Below are 21217 nucleotides of genomic sequence, written 5' to 3' on the forward strand. Positions count from 1 at the left end.
AACCCCTATCAGACACCATATCCTGAGGAAACCCATGAATCCTAAAGACATGTTGCATGAGAAGTTCTGCCGTCTGGCCTGCTGTAGGAATTTTAGGGGCGGGAATGAGATGACATGCCTTAGAAAATCTGTCGACTACAACAAGTATCACGGTGTTACCTTGAGAGTTGGGTAGGCCACTAACAAAATCCATGGATATGTGGGACCAGGGTCGTCTCGGGATAGGGAGGGGATGTAGTTTACCTTGAGGGAGGGCTCTAGGTTCCTTATTTTGGGCGCAAGTGGAACAAGCAGCAACCATTCTCCGGACATCAGTTCCCATGTTGGGCCACCAAAATTTAGACTGGATCCGCCTCAGGGTTCTTAGGACCCCTGGATGTCCAGATGACGGTGCGGCATGACCCCACTGCAGTACTTCAGACCTGATGGTGTTAGGCACAAAGAGGCGACCCAATGGGCCATTACCTGGGTCAGGTTGGTGAATTTGGGCGTTCCGTACTGCTGTCTCCAAGTCCCACTGGATGCTTGCCAGCACTCTGTACCTTGGTATGATGGGCTCTGACCTGTCCTCCTCTTCCTGGGACTCGAACTGCCTTGACAGAGCATCAGGCTTAATATTCTTGGAGCCAGGTCTGTAAGAGAGGACAAAGTCAAAACGGTTAAAGAAAAGGGCCCACCGAGCTTGCCGAGGATTTAACCTTTTGGCTCCCTGGATGTAAGTGAGGTTCTTGTGGTCCGTCCAGATCACAAATGGGTGTTTAGCACCCTCCAGCCAGTGCCTCCATTCCTCCAATGCCAACTTAACGGCCAGCAACTCCCGATTCCCAATATCATAGTTCTTCTCTGCTGCTGTCAGTCGACATGAAAAGGCACAAGGATGGAGCTTATTGTCCTTAGTCGCTCTCTGGGACAAAACTGCTCCCACGCCCACGTCCGATGCGTCCACCTCGATAATAAACGGTAACTCGGGATCTGGTAGTGTCAGTATAGGGGTGGAAGTAAACAGCTGTTTGAGTCGTTTGAACGCTTGGTTAGCCTTCTCCGTCCACTGGAAGGGTGTGCCAGACCTCCTGGTGAGAGCTGTGAGAGGTTCTGCAATGGAACTGAAGCCTCGAATAAACCTCCTATAAAAATTGGCGAAAACCAGGAAGCGTTGGACTTGTTTCAGTGAATCAGGGTGGGGCCACTCCAGGACTGCACGAACCTTGCTGGGATCCATCTGCACACTGCCACATGACAGGATGAAACCCAAGAAAGTAACTGTAGTGCTGTGGAACTCACTTTTCTCTAGTTTGACGAAGAGGTTGTTCAAGAGCAGACGAGAGAGAACCTGCCGGACATGTTGAACGTGGTCTTCGTAACTCTGGGAAAATATTAAAATATCATCGAGATAAACAAACACACATTTGTTAAGCATCCCTCTTAGAACATCATTGATAAGGGCTTGGAAGACGGCCGGGGCATTAGCTAGCCCAAAGGGCATCACCTGATACTCATAATGCCCTGTAGGGGTGTTGAAAGCAGTCTTCCATTCGTCCCCCTCCCGGATTCTCACCAGGTGGTATGCATTCCGGAGGTCTAACTTAGTGAAGATGGTAGCGCCCTGGAGAAGTTCAAAGGCTGTGGCCATAAGTGGTAGTGGATAGCGATTCTTCACTGTGATGTTATTTAGGCCACGATAATCAATGCATGGGCGAAGACCTCCGTCCTTCTTACCTCGAAAAAACCCCGCCCCTGCCGGTGAAGTGGAAGGCGAATAAATCCATTCTCCAGTGCCTTACAAATGTAATCGTCCATTGCGGACCTCTCTGGAGCAGACAATGAGAACAGTCTACCTCTTGGAGGGCAAGTTCCTGGCAGCAACTCAATGGCGCAATCATAGGGTCGGTGAGGAGGAAGAGTATCGGCCCGGGATTTACTAAACACATCCTGGAGATTGACATATTCCTGGGGGACTCGAGATAGGTCAGGAGAAGAAACAATCAGAGCAGGAGGTGTTAGTTTGACTTGAGGAACGGCTAGTACCTTAGTTCTTGGTGTATTTGACTCATGCTGGTTCCAGAGTTGTCGTTTAGGCCCCCAAAAAGACTCAGGAGATGAAATAATTCCGTCCATTGGACATGCACATCTCCATCTGGTGAAACGGCTAGTTGGCCAGTCAATTTGAGGATTGTGAAAAACAAGCCAAGGGTAGCCGAGGATGACTGGGAACTCGGTGTGTCTATAATGAGAAAAGAGAGTGATTCTTGATGGGAGTCTATTTCAACTGAAATAGGAATGGTACGGTGTGTTACCTGGCCGGACCCCAGAGGTCTGTTGTCTAGAGATGTTATAGTGAACTTATCCTGGAGAGTTATTAATGGTATCCTCCAGCTCTTGGCCAGAGTATGGCCCATGAAATTGCCAGCAGCGCCCGAGTCAATAAACGCAGAACTCTTGTGCCAGCCACTGCCCCAGGAGAAATGCATCACTGTTGAAAATCCAGCTGAAGATCGGGGGTCAGTTATTTCTCTCGTCTCAGCCCCCCTCTCTCTGGACGAGAAATCTCTTTTCCCACAAGTTCAGGGCAATGAGTTCGAAAATGTCCTATTTCACCACAGTACAGACAGCGCCGCTCCCGCATACGTTTGTCCCGTTCAGATTGTGATAAGCGATTTTTCCCAAGCTGCATGGGTTCTTCTGTGGAAAGAGGCTGGAAAACAGGTTGAACTGGACTGATGTAGCTTTGGGCTGTGAGTCGGTCTTGTTGTTTCTCGGACCTCCTATCCCTAATTCGGTTATCCACTCGAATGGCGACATCAATAAGAGAAACCAAGTTAGGCGCAGGATCTCGGAAAGCCAATTCATCTTTTAGCTCAGGTGCAAGAGCCTGATGAAATGCTGCTTGAAGAGCCTGTTCATTCCAGCCACTCTCAGCTGCCAGAGTACAGAACTCAATAGCCATTTCTGCTACACTGCGTGCTCCTTGGGTGAGTTGAAGTAATCGTTGGTCATTTCCTACTCCTGGATGATGGAAGACCCTCCTCATCTCTGCTAGGAATTGCTCAGAACCAGAAGTGAATGGTGAACAATGTTCCAAGAGAGCCGTAGCCCATTCCAAAGCTCTTCCAGTCAATAAGGTGATGATATAAGCCACCCGACTGCTCTCTGTAGGAAAACTACTGGGTTGAAGTTGGAAGGCTAGAGAGCATTGGGTGATAAAGCCTCGACAGCCCCTGGTATTTCCATCATATCTCTCAGGAGGTGGTAGCCTGGGCTCAAGAAGAGGAACCGCTGGAATTGTTTGAGGTTGAGGAAAGATGGGTAACTCAAGAACCTCCGGAGATGGAGGATTTTGGGGTAAAGCCAGAGAGCTCAAACACTGAAGTATTTCTGTGAGTATCTGTTCATGATGTTGAATAGCGGTAGCTTGATTGGTGAGCTCGGATAATATTCTCTCCACATTTGACGAAGGGCCTTGACTCTCTGCTGGGTCCATCTTTTGGTTCAATCTTGCTGTAATGATACAGAAGCAGGAACTGCCAGACTATAAACTGAAATCTTGAAGGTTGTCCTTAGCAGGACTAGAACCCATATCTTCTGGACACAGAGCTGGTGTTCTTCCTAAGTGAGCTAACCTAAGTTGAGGATTTTGAGACCCAAGTGCAGAGGAATCACAATTGGGAGACGAGAGGTATAACTTCAAGTGGCTTTACTTGTAGAAGGTCAAAAAAGGCAAGAAACAAAGTACAAACAAAACCAGAAGCAAAGCTTCCAATAGTTACAAAAAGGGGAAAACAAAACAAGCACGATGGCTTACAAAGACTCACGGTCTGCAACAGGATACACAGGTAGGTAGGCTCAAGATTGAACAAAAAACAATGGCTAAAGGCAACTTAAATAGAGCCCTACACAGGTGAGTATCATCAACAATAATTGCTAGGCACAGAGTTCTTGCTAATGGTTGCCCCCTGGCAACTGGGAGGAAGATTGCAGGCAACAGACATCCTGCGCCCCCTTGTGGCTGGGAGCAATACTGCTCATCATGGCAGAAGTATGACCCCTAGTGGTTGGAGCAAGTATTGCTGGCTAAAGTCTTACATATTTATTATTTTCTTCCCATGGGAGTCTATGGCAGCCCTATGAAGGGAACGTAGGAAAATGATGAAATTTGGCATGCTTGTAGTGATGGCCATGAATAGTGATCTGACCAACTTTGGGGTCTCTAGAACCAACTCTACAGCCCCACCACCACCACCAGTTCAAAAACTCAACATTGAAATGGTAATAACTCCTGAATCCCTAAATCTAGAAAAATGAAACTTAGTACACCTGATTACTCTCTTCATGCTGATCTCATTCAATAGCTTACATTAAGACTCCACCCATTACAGTAGCAGACATTTTGAAAAGTACATTATTCTGTCTTTTTGTTACTACTCTTTCAAAATGAATCCAATTTTTCTGGAAATTGGCTCAGATGATCATTGGACTGAGCTGAACAGACATGACTAAACAGAATTTTTGTATTTATCTTTGTTCAAAAGTTATGATGTTGTTAATTGAACGAGGTCAACCCAAAATTGGTTCAGAGGCTGTATCTCGGCCAAACTTTAATCAATCGAAACAAAACCTGGTACAGGTTATCAACTCCATGTTCTGAGGGACCATGCCAAAGTTGGGAATAGTGCCATCTATGGGTCGTGAGATACCAAAAATGCTTTCGATTAGTTAGTCAGAAAGTTATGTTATTGGTGTCTATGGATTCCTTGGGTCATGCCGAATAAGAGGATGTCAATTTTTAAATTTGTCCTAAATTGCTGTATCTTTTGAACCGTTTGACATATCTGCACAAAAATCGGTAGGGATCATCGAAACCATATCCCGGAGGTACCACAGAAGTTTGAAGACAGCACTACCTAGTGTTCCAGAGATATAACTATTCTTGCAAAAACACTTATAACTTTTAAAAATGTTGTCCAAAATTTGTCACTTTTATGTCGTTTCGTTCGCTGGGTTATGCCAAGTCTGACGATGTCTCATTTGTCATTTTCCATGAATGTACCTGTCAGCCATATTGAAGTAAATGAAAAAAGTGTTTTTGCTACTCTTCCTACAAATTTTGTTCAATTTTGTCCAAAACCTGATCATATGATCTTTGGACCGAGCCGCACAGATCTGACTGAACAGATTTTTGATAGTCACAACCATTCCCAAAAACCACTTCGGCAAACTAGAACGTGCATGTGCTTGTTAATTTATGCTAGTTAGCTTAGCATGCTAATCGGTTAGCATGCTAATCGGTTAGCATGCTAACCGGTTACCATTCGTTCTAATGTGGCTCTTCAGCTATCAGGTTAACTGTAAACTACTTTATTATTAAGTTAGCTTAGAATGCTAATCTGGCTAAAATGCTATGTCATGCTTTTGTGAGCTCATTCTCACACCTAAACTTCTCTTCTGGAGCTTCTTAAATGTGCATCAACTGAGTGGTGCACTCTGCTAAGCCACTGTCCCCGAACCTTTCAGGTCCAGGGTGGCATAGGCCCAGACCGCAAGAGGTACTGTTGCAAGAAAGGATGCAGAAGTTGCTTCTGTTGCAGGCTTTGTGCCTTTCCAAGGATGATCACATGTCAATCTATTAAAAACATGACAGTGCATTTAAGTGTAAATTTATTCCTTCAAATTGATTCTCAGGTCAACTTCTGAACTTCTGCATCTGCGTATATTCCCATATTCCCATCTCCCCAGTGGCGTAACAGGATTGGCAATTGGCGTGTGATCGGGAGGTTGTGGGTTCGAATCCAGTTTCGTACAACTTCATATAACTGTGTAATTTTGTGTCACTTGGAGCCAATTGCTGCAGTTGTACCTTCGACAACTCAAGTCTCTGAAAAATTAAACAAACCAAAGTTTATTAGTGGCATGTTATGTATGTCAAAAGGCTATAGCTTTGAAGATTCTATACAAATTCAATGTGTAGCAAGTGTTTAACCATGGAAACTGTGCAATGTTTAAAAGTATCCAAATAAAGTCCAACGTTCAAACAGGCCAAAAATGACCAAATAGGCTTGGCCCCGGTAATTGCTGCATGCAGCTATATTTGTAATTATAATTAATTGTAATTATTTTTATACATTTCCCTTTTGAGCTAATTTTCTACAGTTTATTTGTGAGCTTCGGGGCTTTCTGGGATGGTGTGTGCTGGCCACACACACCAGATCGCGACTCCAAACACCGCACACTCTGGCTCTCCATCCGCAGTGAGCTCGGGCTGACACTCCACGAAGCGGGGTGATGGCTGGCTGAGCTCTGGGTCTTGTAGTGTTCCAGATCAAGGGAGGACGCTCTCCACACACTGGAAAATCACCTCCCTCCAGTTCAGTCCCGTAGTGTCTGGGAGGTCCATGGGGTGGTGGTAATTTGCCCTGATCTGGAAAAGGGATTTCAGGGTCTCATCATCAAAAGGGCTTGTGACTTGTCATGCACGAAGAAGATGAAGGCAAATATTGTTTTAATAATCCACAAGAGGGTAAATCACAGAAGGCAGACAGGAGACACACGAAGGGAACATTCACAATACTGAACCAGGACAAACTGAACATACTAGAACTTTAATAGGGAGGCACATGAGAATAATAATGAGACACAGGTGAATCAAATGGTGAAATCAAAGCGGAGACATAAACTGGGTCACACAGAGAAGACTAAGACAATAATCATGACACAGACTGTGACACTTTATTGTTATTTAAATTCCAATAAAGTGGGGGAAAATATGATTTTATCAGTCTTTTATGATAAACATGACTCAATATAACATTGCAACTACAGTAACAATACTTTTACTGTTCTAAAAACACAGATTTGTGAGCATGATTGGAGTTGAACAGACCTGAAACACACACGATCGTTGTCATGTGGTGACTCTGGCCAATCGTGAAATAGCTATGTCGTCATCAGAGCTCCTGCAGTTGCTCTGGAGAAACTGCACTGGCTGAGTCACCCGTCTGCTCTCTGAGTGCTATCACGGTACTTTGATGCCACAGCTGACAGTGACTACATTTACATGGACATGAGCTCTTTTATTTGCCGTCAAACAGTTGATCATTGCCGTGTGTGTGTCCTGTCGCAAAATGCGGCGAAAAGTCCTACACGACGGTAATAGTTTGATTAAGGTGTTTACATGTCTGTACTGCACTTCAATAATGTGACTAAAATATGAATACTCCACATGTCTTAATTCGATTTGTGTTTACTTCGATTATGACTTTAGCCGGATTAAGGTAATCAAAAATCTCTGTTTACATGGTAGACTCTTAATCAGAGTATTGTCTTAATCGTATTAAAATCGGAGTATTGATGTCCATGTAAACGTAGTCACTGACATGATGCCGGCGTCGTCTCAGGTCGGACAAAATTTCTAACAGGCATGCACTGCTTCAAGTCAGATTTCAATCAATCTGCGCAGTGCCGCGTTAAGTCAAACACACCTCATGTAAAAGCCTAGTTTGCATAATAGGTGCCCTGTAGATGTCAAATTGAGTTAGACCTATCAGTTTGCACCATCTAGAGTTTCATGACAGAACTTTTGTGACAGAAGATTTGTGTGGCAGTGTGCTGGGCCTCTCTGCACACTTCAGATTTTATAATGGTAATGTTCTAGAGCCTGGTTCTCAGATTCTAACTGTTTGAATCAGGCATCATATCATTATTGTCAGTCTGAGCTGCCACATGTTTATGGGATAATAAAGGAGCAAGGGCAGGTCTATAACCAGCCAATTCACAAGAATCATGGTTTGTTGATAAAAATACGAAAAGCCTAACTAAAGCTGTTTGTGGTTATTGTATGGTGAAAAATTGGCAGGATTATATAAGGTTATATAGGTCATCACAAGATTCTTCACAAAACTACAACTAAAAGGATTTTAGATCATATGTGAAAATGTAAATGAACTGAATGATTCAAAATTGTGTGTATTTGTGTATATGCAGGGAAAACAGGAAGGTTTATTCGTGCCATTTGCTCCACTGGTGTAACATTTCTGGCATTGCAGTGTGGAATGCAAATCACCTTCACATATATTCTCAAAGATGGTAAGATCTCGATCTTCTTTTTCTTCTTCTTCTTTGGGAGAGAGCCCTGCTTGCATCTGTAAACCCTATGGTGCCACCAACGGGTCAAAGATGAACTAATGTTTATGCTAGTAACTTTTGAACTGTAAGGCCTAGACACAAAATCAGTCAAAGTTTTAGAAAATTTTGTGAATTAGAAAAATTACGTTAAAGTGAAAAAAATGCTAAAGTGTTATTTTAATGTTCATTCATAAGCTCTTGTAATATTTACTAGTTTTAATTGTTTTTTATTTTATTTTTTTATTTTTATATTATTTTTTTATTATCTTTTTTTTTTTTAGCTTTATTTTATTTATTATTACTATTTTAATATTTTCATCTAATATTTTTATCTTATTTTATTTCTTGACCAGCAAACATAAGCAGCAAACATTGGCTTGCAACTGGCTGTTGTAATTTATATATACACCTCTGCACACTACATCTCCCACAATCCTCCTTGGTTATCACCTGCACACGCTTCACTATCACCACACCTGTCTGCCATCATCTTCATCAACTCTCCATAAATGTGGTGTTACTTACCTCTGTGGACTGTCTTCACTATTCATCCGCTCTGGTTGTTGATTACCTTCTTCAGCTGCCATTGTGTCACTTACCTGTTAGTAAATAAACAGTTTTATCAGATACCCACCTTTGCCATTTAAGTCTGTGTTTCCTGACATAGTTGAAAAATTAGATTAATGATTAAAATTATAATTGAATTGATATTTGATCATTTGAATTGATTATTGATAAAAATGATAATTGAAACTGAGATCAAAACTAAACATAGGTGTTATATTATGACCCCATCTGAATAAGCGTGGCGTAAAATGGCAAATGGATCATTTGATTTGTGCCATTTTCTCTCTGCCGCTCTGAGTTTAGTCCGATGTTCACGAAGAACATCAGATAACCAGGGGTTAGAAGGGGCAGCCCGTGCTGACCTAGAGGAGATAGGACAAATGTCGTCTAGACAAGAGGTTAAGGTAGAGCATAAAGTGTCAGTGGCTGCGTTTACATCCAGAGATGAGAAATGGGTAGATGAGGGAAGAGAGGAGGATACTACAGATGAAAGATGGGAGGGAGAAAGGGAGCATAGGTTTCGTCTAAAAGTAACCGGTAGGGGGGTTGGTGGCACACGGGTAGCAAAATGTAGTGTAAATGTAATGAAGAAATGGTCAGAGATATGTAGCGGTTGTACCAGAATGTTATCTGCAGTACAATTGTGTGTGTAAATTAAATCAAGTTGGTTGCCTGATTTGTGCGTGCTAGTAGTGGTAAGGCGCTTGAGATCAAATGAAGCTAGGAGCGAATGAAAGTCTGTAGCATAAGGCTTGTCAAGGTGAATGTTGAAATCACCAAAGACTAAGAGTGGAGTGCCATCCTCCACGAAAGAGGACAACAACCCGTCCAGCTCCTCTAGGAAGGTGGCTAGAATTTGGCCAGGGGGACAGTAAATTACCACAATATGGAGTTTTATAGGAGCTGATACAGTAATGGCATGAGATTCAAATGAGTTGTAATTGCATAGGGTAGAGCGGGTTGAGTATTTCCAATTGTTTGAAATGAGCAGGCCAGTGCCCCCACCCCGGCCAACTTGACTCGAAGTGTGAGAGAAAGAGAAATTATTAGAGAGAGCAACTGGGCTTGCTGAGTCTTCTGGACGAATCCAGGTGTAGTGGAAGATGTAGAGATAGGGCGTAGGTTAGCAGGATTACGTTGCCATCTGCGTGTGATGTTAGAGTGTGGTTGAGTGTTTTGGAGAATGTTTTGGAGACACATGATAGAGGTGGAAGGAAAGAGAATAGGAAAGGAGAGTGTGAGGGAAGAGAAAAAGGATACATAAGTGTGTAGCTCGGTGTCGTTGCTCGGTTAAAGTCGCGCAGGAAAAAGTTGCAGGTCTTTACACTCGTCGGTCTTTACACTCGTCGGTCTTTACACTCGTCGGTCTTCACACGAGGAGGCTGAACACAACGGCTGAACGCTTCCGCAGACGCTTCCGCGTCAGCGCGCACACCTCAAACAAATACACAGTCTAGAGTGAAAAAAAGCTGTGGCCGCCTTTAATTAGCACAGCCACCAGCCTATAGCAGGGCAAATGGCTCAAATCGAAACTAACACTTCGCATGAAAGGAGCTAAGCTCAAGGGGCAATTATTATAATTACCAGTAAGTGCAATCAAAAATATAAACTACAACGAAAAAGCAGAATAGAAATAGGTAGGAAACGAAGTATTCTTTCCTAGCAGCAAGTAATTAATTTAAACAACAGAACTACGAACAAGTATTAAATGACCATGGTGTTGGTGTGCTTGACTGACCAGCAAACTCACCAGACCTGAACCCCATAGAGAATCTATGGGGTATTGTCAAGAGGAAAATGAGAAACAAGAGACCAAAAAATGCAGATGAGCTGAAGACCACTGTCAAAGAAACCTGGGCTTCCATACCACCTCAGCAGTGCCACAAACTGATCACCTCCATTCCACGCCGAATTGAGGCAGTAATTAAAGCAAAAGGAACCCCTACCAAGTATTGAGTATATATACAGTAAATTAACATACTTTCCAGAAGGCCAACAATTCACAAAAAATGTTGTTGTTTTTTTATTGGTCTTATGAAGTATTCTAATTTGTACCTTTTGTGTTTCCTCTGACTTCCACTTTTCAGCATTCTGATATGTTGATTGTTAGAAACCACAAAAAAACAAAAAAAACAATTGAATGTTAACTTGCACAAATAAAGTTAACTTGAAAAAATAATTAAAAAAAATTAAATACATAAGTAAAATTAGAATGTCATCAAATGGTATATTAATGACACTCTAATTTTGCAACTCACCACCAGGTCATTACACTTTACCTTAAATAAATAGCTTTACTCCACATTCACCTATAAACCAAGTAGTCTGATTTTTTTTTTTTTTTTGCATGCTGCAACTTTCCCCAGTTCTGTAACCCATGAAAGACGGTGAACCACATATTTCTGAAAAGGGAGCTATAGTATTGTTTTTTTATTTATTTATTTACTTTTTTTTATTTACAAGCGTTAAATATTAATTTTACATTCAGATAAGCATTTAAAGAATAAAAACAAAGAACCCATGACAATTTCAGCACTGGAAAGGGGCTAAATAGTGCTGATTTGAAATTAACTGAGTGATGGCTTTTGGATGCTCCATACTGAACAAAAAGTAGACTGCAAACAGATACTTCTGGCATCTCTGTGTTATTGGTCAGTGACACATCCATTTTGATGCTAACTCTCTTTGCGATGAGTAGGCTTGATATCCTAAGATGTGAAACATTTATTAGACCTGTGGAGAGTACAGTACAACAGGAAAAAGAAAAGAATCTCTCACAATTAAATCAAATCTTAAAACTTACTTGAATTAGAGAGAAGTGTGGTGTTTTCATCTGAATGTAGATGACCAAACAAGTAATGCTGCACTCCAGAGTCAAGACCTGCAGTGACAGTGCAAAATATTTATATATTTATCAATCAATCATAAGAACTTGCATGATAAAAGGTGGAAAATAGAAAAAAAAGAAAAAAAAAGAAAAATATCATATATATTTAAGATTAGCTGATTGATGAGTTTCAGTTGGTACTGTTAGGAAAAATAATGTATATAAAAATAATGTAAATAATGTACCTTTTGTGTTATTGTTTTGCAGCAGGTGGTCATGTTTCCTCTGAATTCCACTTTTCAGCACTCTGATAAGCTGGTGCTAAAACTTTAACTATAACTGTAATATACTTTAACTAATACTATAACTGCAAACACCAAATACTTACAGTTATCCACAGAAAAAAAGGAAACATCCCCAACAGCTTCTCTTTGTTCTTCTTGGTTTGAATTCATGTTTATAACGGCAGTCTGACGGCGATTTGACTGAAACTTTGTTTCATCTTTTCCTATACGTATAGGTCCAATACACTCTACAGGGCAAAAAAATATTACGTTAGGCTATAACATGAACTCTCGCCAGCATTATTGATCAATTCACAACAGTTTTATCAAGATACTTTACGGATTCATGTTAAAAATGACAAACCTCCCAGCGGAGAATTGCGCAGGCCTGGACAACGCCATAAACCACCTTTCTTTTTTAGCTTCTTGAAAGAAACGTGTAACGTTAACGTTATGCTAACTAAAAATGACCAGGGTTTATGTAAAAGTAATTAAAATAAGCTAAAATGAATGAATTTTCTCACTTACCAATGTAATCGTCGTACTCCCGAGCGCCGAATGCAGTCAGCCCACCTTGATCTTTTAGTGATCACTCTTGCGAGAGGCACGCAAGTCGGTGCGACTGAATTGTGGCACTGTGCAGATGGGACAAAACTGATCAGTGCATAGATACACGTTCAAGTTGTTAGCCGTTTATGTCAAAGATAATTTTTATGCATCTGTTTGGAGGGATTAGTTACAAGAATAGCCTTTTAGAATCTAAATGAAACACCGATATGAGCTCGATATGAGCATGTTGCTCATCAATAAAAGAGCTACACAGCATCTTACATCACATGATAACTAAAGAACTTGCAATCATGTTAGTGTGCTGATTAAATAGAAGACTAGCATGTACCTTTTAATAAATAGATAAAACTGTCCAGATTGCTATACACTGCTAGTACACATGTATTTATACCTGATCAGTTTGTTGGTATAAATTAGGTTGATTCAGTGCAGATGTACATTTTAAGTTTATTTTCTTCAGAATAAAGGTGTGTCAAAGTAAAATTGAAAGAAAAAACACAAATATAATATAATAATTTTAAATAGCCTAATGTAAAAACATACATAAAGCTTGGTTCAGCCCAAAGAACCCTTTTATGCCGAAAAGGGTTATTTCTCCTTATATAGAACCTTTTTGGCATAAAGGGTTCTTTGGAACCTGTATATAGAACCCCAAAGAACCTTTTTTTCTAAGAGTGTAGTAATTAATTACTTTTTTAGAGTAATTTACCCAACACTGTTTAGGATTAAGTTTACACATGATAACAAATATAGTTTAGCAGTTGTGATACACCAGTTGACCAAATCTGTAATGTTTAAAACCTAGATCATTTAAACATTTGTACCGTCTGAAAAGTAAAGACCATGCTGGGTTGACAATTATACCTGTAAAACAAGGTTTATATTTGTTGAATCATTTATTCTTGTGTTTGTATGTTTTATATTGTATCATTCTGTCAAGATACACATGGATAGGTGTATCCATATGTATGGATAGATGTATATGTATGAATAATATGATAAAAGGTGAATTTGTAAACCAGTGACCTTACCTGCAGAATGGTACCTTCCAGGAGCTGGGCCTAGACTACAAAATGGCTGCCAGATCTAGTACAGGCATGTGGTTGAGGAGATAGTGTTTGCAGGAGTGTTTGTTCCTCAGACTATTCTGAAGCTGATAGCTAGTGGTGGTGAGATGAAGCTTCATGCAGCTTTCCAGCCAGATTTCTCGAGGCTTTGAATGCACACTAGGGACACCTGCTGGTTGGAGTGTGACAGCTCTAAAATGTGCGCTACATGGTTAAAAAAGTCTTGATACATTAACGTAAACACATGCAAATAAATAATAATAACAAAATAATAATAAATAAATAAATTAATTAATTCTTTGAAGTTTTTATGCTCAGTGTTATTTCATAATGTTTCATATTTTTGTAACTTACGATTAGTAAATTATGGCGTTATTTAGACTGGATAAAAAGAGGGTGAAAGTGATTATGTGGACTGAACAGAGGGCAGTGGAGTGGAAGTTTAAATTTTTCTACGTTCTTCACTGTAAAAAAAAAAAATGCTTTTCTTACTTAGATTTGTTGTCTTGTTTCCAGCCAAAATATCAAAACATTTTTAAATCAAGAAGGATTTTCTAGACAAGTAAAAATTAAGTGAGTTTTTGCTTAAAACAAGCAAAATAATCTGCCAGTGGGGTAAGCAAAATAATCTTATTTCAAACAGAAAACAATATTATTTTGCTTACCCCATTGGCAAATTATTTTGCTTGTTTCGAGCAAAAACTTTTTTTCTGAAAACAAGACAATAATTTTGACTTGTTTAGAAAATCCTTCTAGATTTAAGAATTTTTAGATATTTTGGCTGAAACAAGACAACAAATCTAAGTAAGAAAAGCATTTTTTGCAGTGTTTAGGCTCGATTCCACCAAAAGTGAACCCTTTCTCGAAGCACTGCAATCAAACAAGGCTTCGAACATCACTAGTGACGTCATTTCGCTAAAACGATATAAGCCTCGATACAGTGCTTCGTCTGGAAGTACCTGGAAGTACCTGACATTGTTGATACAAGCTTCAAAACCTCAGTATCACAACATTACTACTGATAGCAACAGCTGTTGTGACTGTTTTCCAACAAAGAAAACAGTTTTTTTTTTCTTTTTTTCTTTCTTACTTCATTTATTTAATTACCCCCTTATTTTGTGTGTGTGTGTGTGTGTGTGTGCGCGCATTTTTGTGACAAATGAGGACATAAATTTGTATAATGACAAGGGTATGACATAGGTATTACAAGGAGAATGTTTTTTTTTTTTCTCTCTCTCTGTGGGATTATGCACTGTCTGCACAATAAATACACCTCAACTGGAATTGTCGCCTTGGTCACTTAATGCCTCCAACTGCAAGGGCAACCCTTAACAGTAACACTTTACTTAAAGCCTTCATGTATAATGAATTATAGAGGGCTACTAAACGGTATAATGCATTGTAATTATTCATAATTTGCGTTGTAATACATTATATCTTGTCGTAAAGAATTATAACCAAATTTAAAATGCATAGTGTAACAATTAATTGGCAAGTGTTATAATATATTAACTGTGATTACAATTATTCATGAGATTGTACAATGCATTGTAATATATGTATATTTTTTTATTATTCAGGGATTGGGCCATGGGACAACATTTTCTTTCACCTTGGCATTGTCAGGTATGGAATATATTAATGATTGCTAAATGTTTCTTTCGAAGTAAGGAAACATCTCAAGTTAAGCATATAATCTTGGTTCCCTAAATTCTAAAATGAAAGGAACGATACATTGCATCAGTAATTGCCCAATGGTGTTTGAGTCCACTTTATTTGGGACTAATGCTGTGCTAATGCTAAGGTGGCAGTGAACACCATTTTGTCAGATTTTTTCAACTGTTGAACAGAGATAGTGATAAGATCAACGTAAATGTTCACGGACAATAATGTGGCCAGCTTACATGTGTGACAGAAGACATGACCCTTTGATTCTGTAATTGCTGCACATCCCTAATGTGATCTATTTAACTGCATGCTGTTTCTGGTTATTAAATTCAAACATATCTATATTTTTTGACCAAAAAAAAAAAAAGTTAAAATTAAACAAATCATTACTAAGTTTACTCCAATGAATATGAATCAGTGTTTTTTTGTCATATTCTCAAATGTTTGTAACCATCAAATCTAGCTGAGGGACAGTTGATATCAAACATGAACTGCTATATATATATATTTTACACCTCTTCCCAGGTTTAGTGATGTGGACACACTTAACATAATACGTCTACTAATGCCAGATATCGCTGTCTTCCTGTCTACACTGTTCATCCTTCACTGGTGTAAAGCCAAGGAGCCACATCATACCGAAGACTGCAGGCACCTCTACAACAGTGAGGTAATGAACATGACCAACTTGTTATTGTGCGAGTTGTAGAGCAAGGCTAATTAGTCCTCTTCCTGGAGGTACACCTTGCTGCAAGCCTGATCAAACACAACTGGGGCAGTTGATAAATACCTTTTTTACTTGAAAATTACAGCATGGCTGGAACTAAACTCTGCAGGAAGGTTAATTGAGGCTACATTTTCTTGGTTAAATCAGTGCTTGAAGTTGGCCGCTATGGACCAGTACACAGTACCAGCACCTCTATATTTGAGTCTTTAGCGTACCGGCACTTCTGACATTTCTTGCCAGTGGTCAAAGTGTCAGTGTCTGGGTGATTAAAAATGACACTATATAAATAACACTACCCAGGAGGGGCCACCTCTCATTTTGACAATTCACGTGAATGAATGCAAGTGGAGTCGGTCTACTTCAGGGGTTTTCAATATGTGGGGTTCAAAAGCAGGTAAGGGGAGGTAGAATAATAATTAATGATTGATTACTTTTTTTGAATCAGCACATTATAAGGAAAACAATACCTTAGAAATGAAAGAAAGCAGGTTTTTGCAATCACATCATTTTAAACTAGTAAACTCCTGGAAAGTCCAAGGATCCACTAAGCGAATTCAAACAGTAAGTTTAAAACAGCACTAATGCAGAGAATAGTGACGTACGTCCAGATGTCAGTAAATTATTCTTGTCAGCATGTATTTGGTTTAAAAGCAAGAGTATTTTATAATGGACGCTGGCTGAAAGTGTTTTAGATTATGCAGTGGTCAGTGGTTTAGTGATTCTGAATAGATCCATATAATAGTACAGTCAGGTCAAGGCAGGGGGTTTAGTGGTCTTTGGCGTCTCCCTGTGGTCCTGTTTGGTATCACAGCTTGACTTGTGCTCATTTTTATTGAAAACGTTACATATATTGTGATTTATGAAAATTAAAAAGTACTTATTTATTTAATATTAAAAAAAAACCAAAAAAAAAAACCTTTTTTCCACTTTAAGCACTGGCTTAAATCTTCCAAAACTTACTGGCAACTTTGTGCTGCAATATACATTTTCATAAGATTTAAACTATTATTATTGAATATATGTTTACACCTAAAAACAACTAACGTGTTTGTGGTGTTGGCTGCTCTGTTCATGTTTCCATATTTGACAGGGTTCAGATAGAGAGATTTCTGACTCAGAATGTGAAGAGGAGAGTAGAACATCTGAGGGTTCCTCCTTGGGCTCCTCTGTAAAGAGCCATACCTCTCCTCTCACCTCTCCTGACTTTCTGCAAAAATTGATCATATTTCTGAACAGTCTGAGACTTCTCATGTCTTCTGTAATGAACACTGCTGGAAAAGTCTTGGTGACTGTTCTGTTGGGGTTGGCAGGTAATGCATATAAATAGGAATGTGTTTGTATTCTGGAAAATTATCTATGGATGCAGTCAATGATCCTATGCATTTTGACAGGTATAATGTTTCCCTCGCTGACATCAGCACTGTATTTCATGGTGTTTCTTGGCCTTGTATGGTGCTGGGTGTTAGACTACACCATCTCTCTGCTGCACTTCAGCTCTTTGTGTGTAATGATGACCATCTTCAGTGGAGGACACATCCTTATCCTCTACCTCTACCAGCTGCCTCTCATCCAACAGCTTATTCCTCCTGAGGATGACTTTGCCAGGTGCAGTTCAGATTTCTACCCAGCAAACCAACATCATTAAGTAAAGGTCAACATTATTCATATCAAGTTTGTTGTACAAGCAAAAAAAAAAAAGAAAGAAAAGTAGCTTCATATTGTCTTCAATTAAAATTTGTTGGCATCATAAAGGAGCTCCATTTTCATACTTATGAAAATGTGATCTGCAAAAGCATCATATACAGTATAACAATCTTGCGTGATAAATCTTTGAAAAGGTCCTCAAGTAGCAGAATACAAGTATATTTGTTTCAGTTAGACATCAAACTTTACTGGGGTTTTGAATGAAAATCTCTACAGATGCACATGTAAACAGTACACATGAGGCTTTTGTGCCACATTTTGTTCGTAACTTTGAAATATTAGCAAACAGTTAAACAAGCAAACAAACAAACAAACAAACAAATAAATAAATAAATAGGTCTCATTTTGAAGCTTAGATTCTTGGATTTACAGTGTATATAGGAATTATGACCAACTCAAGTGACAAGTGAGTTCAAATTTGTTGACATCATAAAGGTTCTCAATTTTCATATTTATAAAAATGTGATCTGTAAAAGCATCATATACAGTATATCAATCTTGTGTCATAAATCGTTGAAAAGATCCTCAAGTAGCAGAATACAAGAAGTATATTTGTTTCAGTTAGAGACCAAACTCATTTTTTACTTTTTTTTTTTTTTGGTAGAGTTATAAGCCCTTATGCCACTTGGACGTGAAATTATTACATTTCCTATAGGGTCTAAGGTTAAACTAATGTAAAAAAAAATAAATAAATAAAAAAATAAAGGTTGGCAATGCTGACATAACAATTGATATTCATATTAGATTTCAGTGGAAACTATAACGTAGCAAGGCTATGTATAGGCAAATAGACCAAAGTAGAGATTGGCATTGTAACCAACACTAATATTATTTTGTAAACCTAGACAATGCACAGCAAATGTAATGCTATGCAAACTTCCACCGAAAACTTCCAAAAAAATGATTAGGAAAATGTTTTTATGATAAACTTGCTGTTTGTTTAAATTTTGTTAATTTCTAACTTTTTTTTTTTTTTTGTCTTGTTAAATTTTCCAGGGATTCAAAACTGGTGTAGTAATCTTCACACGAGTCACCAATATGTGCCTGCCTATTGAGTTTTGGTCACATGTTATTTATGTATTTAACAGTAACAGTATCTTATTTTTTCACCTTATTTTCTCAACATGCAACATGTGAGACCACTGTCATATCATTGTGTTAAATTCATTCTGTTAGTTTAGTGTGAGTTAACTGTGATCTAAAAGTTCTCTAATTGGTCAGTTTTTTCACAGACATGTAGAATTTCATCTTTTATTTCTTTCAAAGTATTTCTAAAATTCAGTTTCCTTGTTTATTTTGATTTATGTTCAGTTTGGTGTTGGTATTTGACACAAACATTTAAATTTGACAGATACATTCTGCTTTTGGTGTTGTTTTGGTGACTCCTTTTCGATTCTTAACTTATATTTCTTTGTCCCCTTGGAAAGACTTGACATCCTGAAACACAGAGAACAATATGTCATTGAAATCAGTTGCTAACAACCTAACAGGTGAAAATAATTAGTTAAATAAAATATGAAACAAATCATGCATCCATGCTTCCACAAAACATGCTTGTATAGTTACTGAAATATGATCCCGAGTTTGTAATGTAGTCTAGTAATGATTTGATATGGGAAGTATAACAACTCATAAATTCTGATATGCAACCTAAAGCCAGGGACACACTTAACGACTAGCTGAAACATTCTAAGACTGAACTGAACACAATTATGATTTTAAATGCTGACTGTAAACACAGACTGAATGCAACTGGCTCTGACACGTTTAGGTGTGATCAGTTGTAAGTATCAAATTACATTTATAATCAGTCTTACAGTCGTGGCATGTTCCTGGCTGAGCTGGCAAGATGGCTGGTTCACATGTACCTGGCTAACACGTGTAACTGGCAAATTTGCTAAAATGGGGCCAGGCCACAGTACATATTGGCATTATATTATCATATCAGCGTATGTTAATAGCAAATCCACTCACCATTGCTCCAGAACAAAACGAATGTAAATCACTATAGTGATGTTCGATTCCTGAACGAATTGTTCTTTAAGCCTGTTCATTCATAGGAAGTAACCGAACTGAATCAAATTTTAGTTCCGGGCTGATTGATGCAAGACGCACAGCCAAAGTTTGCTGACCTGTTCGTTGATCCGTTGATTAATGCAATTTTATTAAAACCTTCAAGTTCTTCTTGTCACCGATAGCCGTGGGGGCAACGTGCCAACATACAGCGCAGTGCGCTACGGGTGTCTTGAGTTCGAATCCCGGCTCGAGGTCTTTTCCCGATCCCGCCCCCCTCTCTTTCCACTTCTCTTCTTGTCAGATCTAAACTGTCCTATCATAAGAAAGGCAAAGACACCTAAAATAAATCTTAAAAAAATACCCTGCAAAATAATTTATTTAGAGAAATATAAATGAATTGTACAATAGTTTATTGTGCAAGCAGATTAGGCTATATTTTAAGCTGTTACACAAAATCAAGGAGCTTATAAGGAGTTTATCTCTCTATATACGTTAGACATGTAGAATATATCAGCTTTTCTGCATCAATGAATATAATGTGTGCTGTAGGTGTGAAACGTTTAGGAATCTTATCCAAGATCTAGATGATCTTATCCCCAGTGAACGATATTTAAACTGCCTCCTTACAACCTGCTCAAAATTGAATTCATAATTAGCTCACGCATTATTCACACTGTGAGGATCACGGAATGAGGATCATATGAACTCACAATGAGCTCACATATTACTCACATGGTGAGGATAACAGTATGAGGATCGTTTGAACTCACAATGAGCTCACATACTACTCACATGGTGAGAATCACAGTATGAGGATTGTGTGATGTCACTGTGATCATCGCATGATCTCACGTGTTGACTGGGTCTCCACCACCACCATTAAATCACCCAATGATGGAATATCATTTAAAATAATGGTGTTACATCCCTCAAATAGAATTCCAGAGACTTGCAGAACCAAGGCACACTAAAGCTGTTGTGGCAGCATGTGGTGGCTCAACACCTTACTAAAACTTTTTTTTGTGTGCTCTATTTAATATCTCAAGTATTTATGTTACTTTTGACAGCTGAAAAAAACTTCTCCGTCATTGATAGAATTTTTTTAGCAGTGACGGAAAAATCTGAAGACCGTCCGTCACTTTGGCAGATTACACACACTGAGGGTGATCTATTGTAATTTATAACTGTAATTCCCAGCCCTGTCCAGTTGGTGGCGAGTGCACTCCAGTGAGGCAGCAGAGCGCGCGATCATCTCCAGAACAAAAATAAAGGTCTTTTGCTATGTCTTTGATTACTCACAGGCGAGTATAGTAAAGCGAATTGCTTGATCTAAGATGTCTACAGCGATCTATCGCGCCACATTAAAGAGCGCCAAAACGGTATTTATTGCTTGAATTTCCTAATAAAATGGACAGAATTTGAAACCTGAGACTGCATTTCATATCAAGAGTAACAACGCACAAACCTTAGCCGATTGCCTAACGTTACTGTGCATTCATCAAATGAAAACAGCATCGATTGGGAGTTAAGAAACGATATTGGTTCATAAAATAAGAATCTATTAAAACAGAGAAATCGGTTTTAGTTTATTTTTTATTTTTTTTATCCAGCACTAGCATATTTTGTTGTTTTAAGTGTCCTCCGCTGTCACTGATGCAGTTTCTGTTCATCT

At 39.0% G+C, this 21217-nt stretch overlaps 1 protein-coding gene and 1 long non-coding RNA gene across 2 annotated transcripts in view; one reads left to right on the forward strand and one right to left on the reverse strand.

Annotated features, from left to right (window-relative positions):
* si:dkey-11f4.7 (piezo-type mechanosensitive ion channel component 2) overlaps window positions 1-21217 on the forward strand; it is a 718195-nt gene that overhangs the window by 25535 nt on the left and 671443 nt on the right. Inside the window, 5 exon segments of the mRNA XM_058786444.1 lie at window positions 7975-8076; window positions 15011-15056; window positions 15624-15768; window positions 16916-17135; window positions 17217-17430. Of these exon segments, the coding sequence (XP_058642427.1) occupies window positions 7975-8076; window positions 15011-15056; window positions 15624-15768; window positions 16916-17135; window positions 17217-17430 (727 nt within the window).
* On the reverse strand, window positions 11271-13548 carry LOC131546419 (uncharacterized). Its single transcript, XR_009272699.1, has 4 exons — window positions 13395-13548; window positions 12322-12428; window positions 12158-12218; window positions 11271-12041 (listed from the first exon to the last, which is right to left on the reverse strand). It is a non-coding gene; the product is annotated as an uncharacterized LOC131546419 (long non-coding RNA).

Source organism: Onychostoma macrolepis, chromosome 09, assembly GCF_012432095.1.
Source record: "Onychostoma macrolepis isolate SWU-2019 chromosome 09, ASM1243209v1, whole genome shotgun sequence".
In the NCBI taxonomy this organism is placed as follows: domain Eukaryota; kingdom Metazoa; phylum Chordata; class Actinopteri; order Cypriniformes; family Cyprinidae; genus Onychostoma; species Onychostoma macrolepis.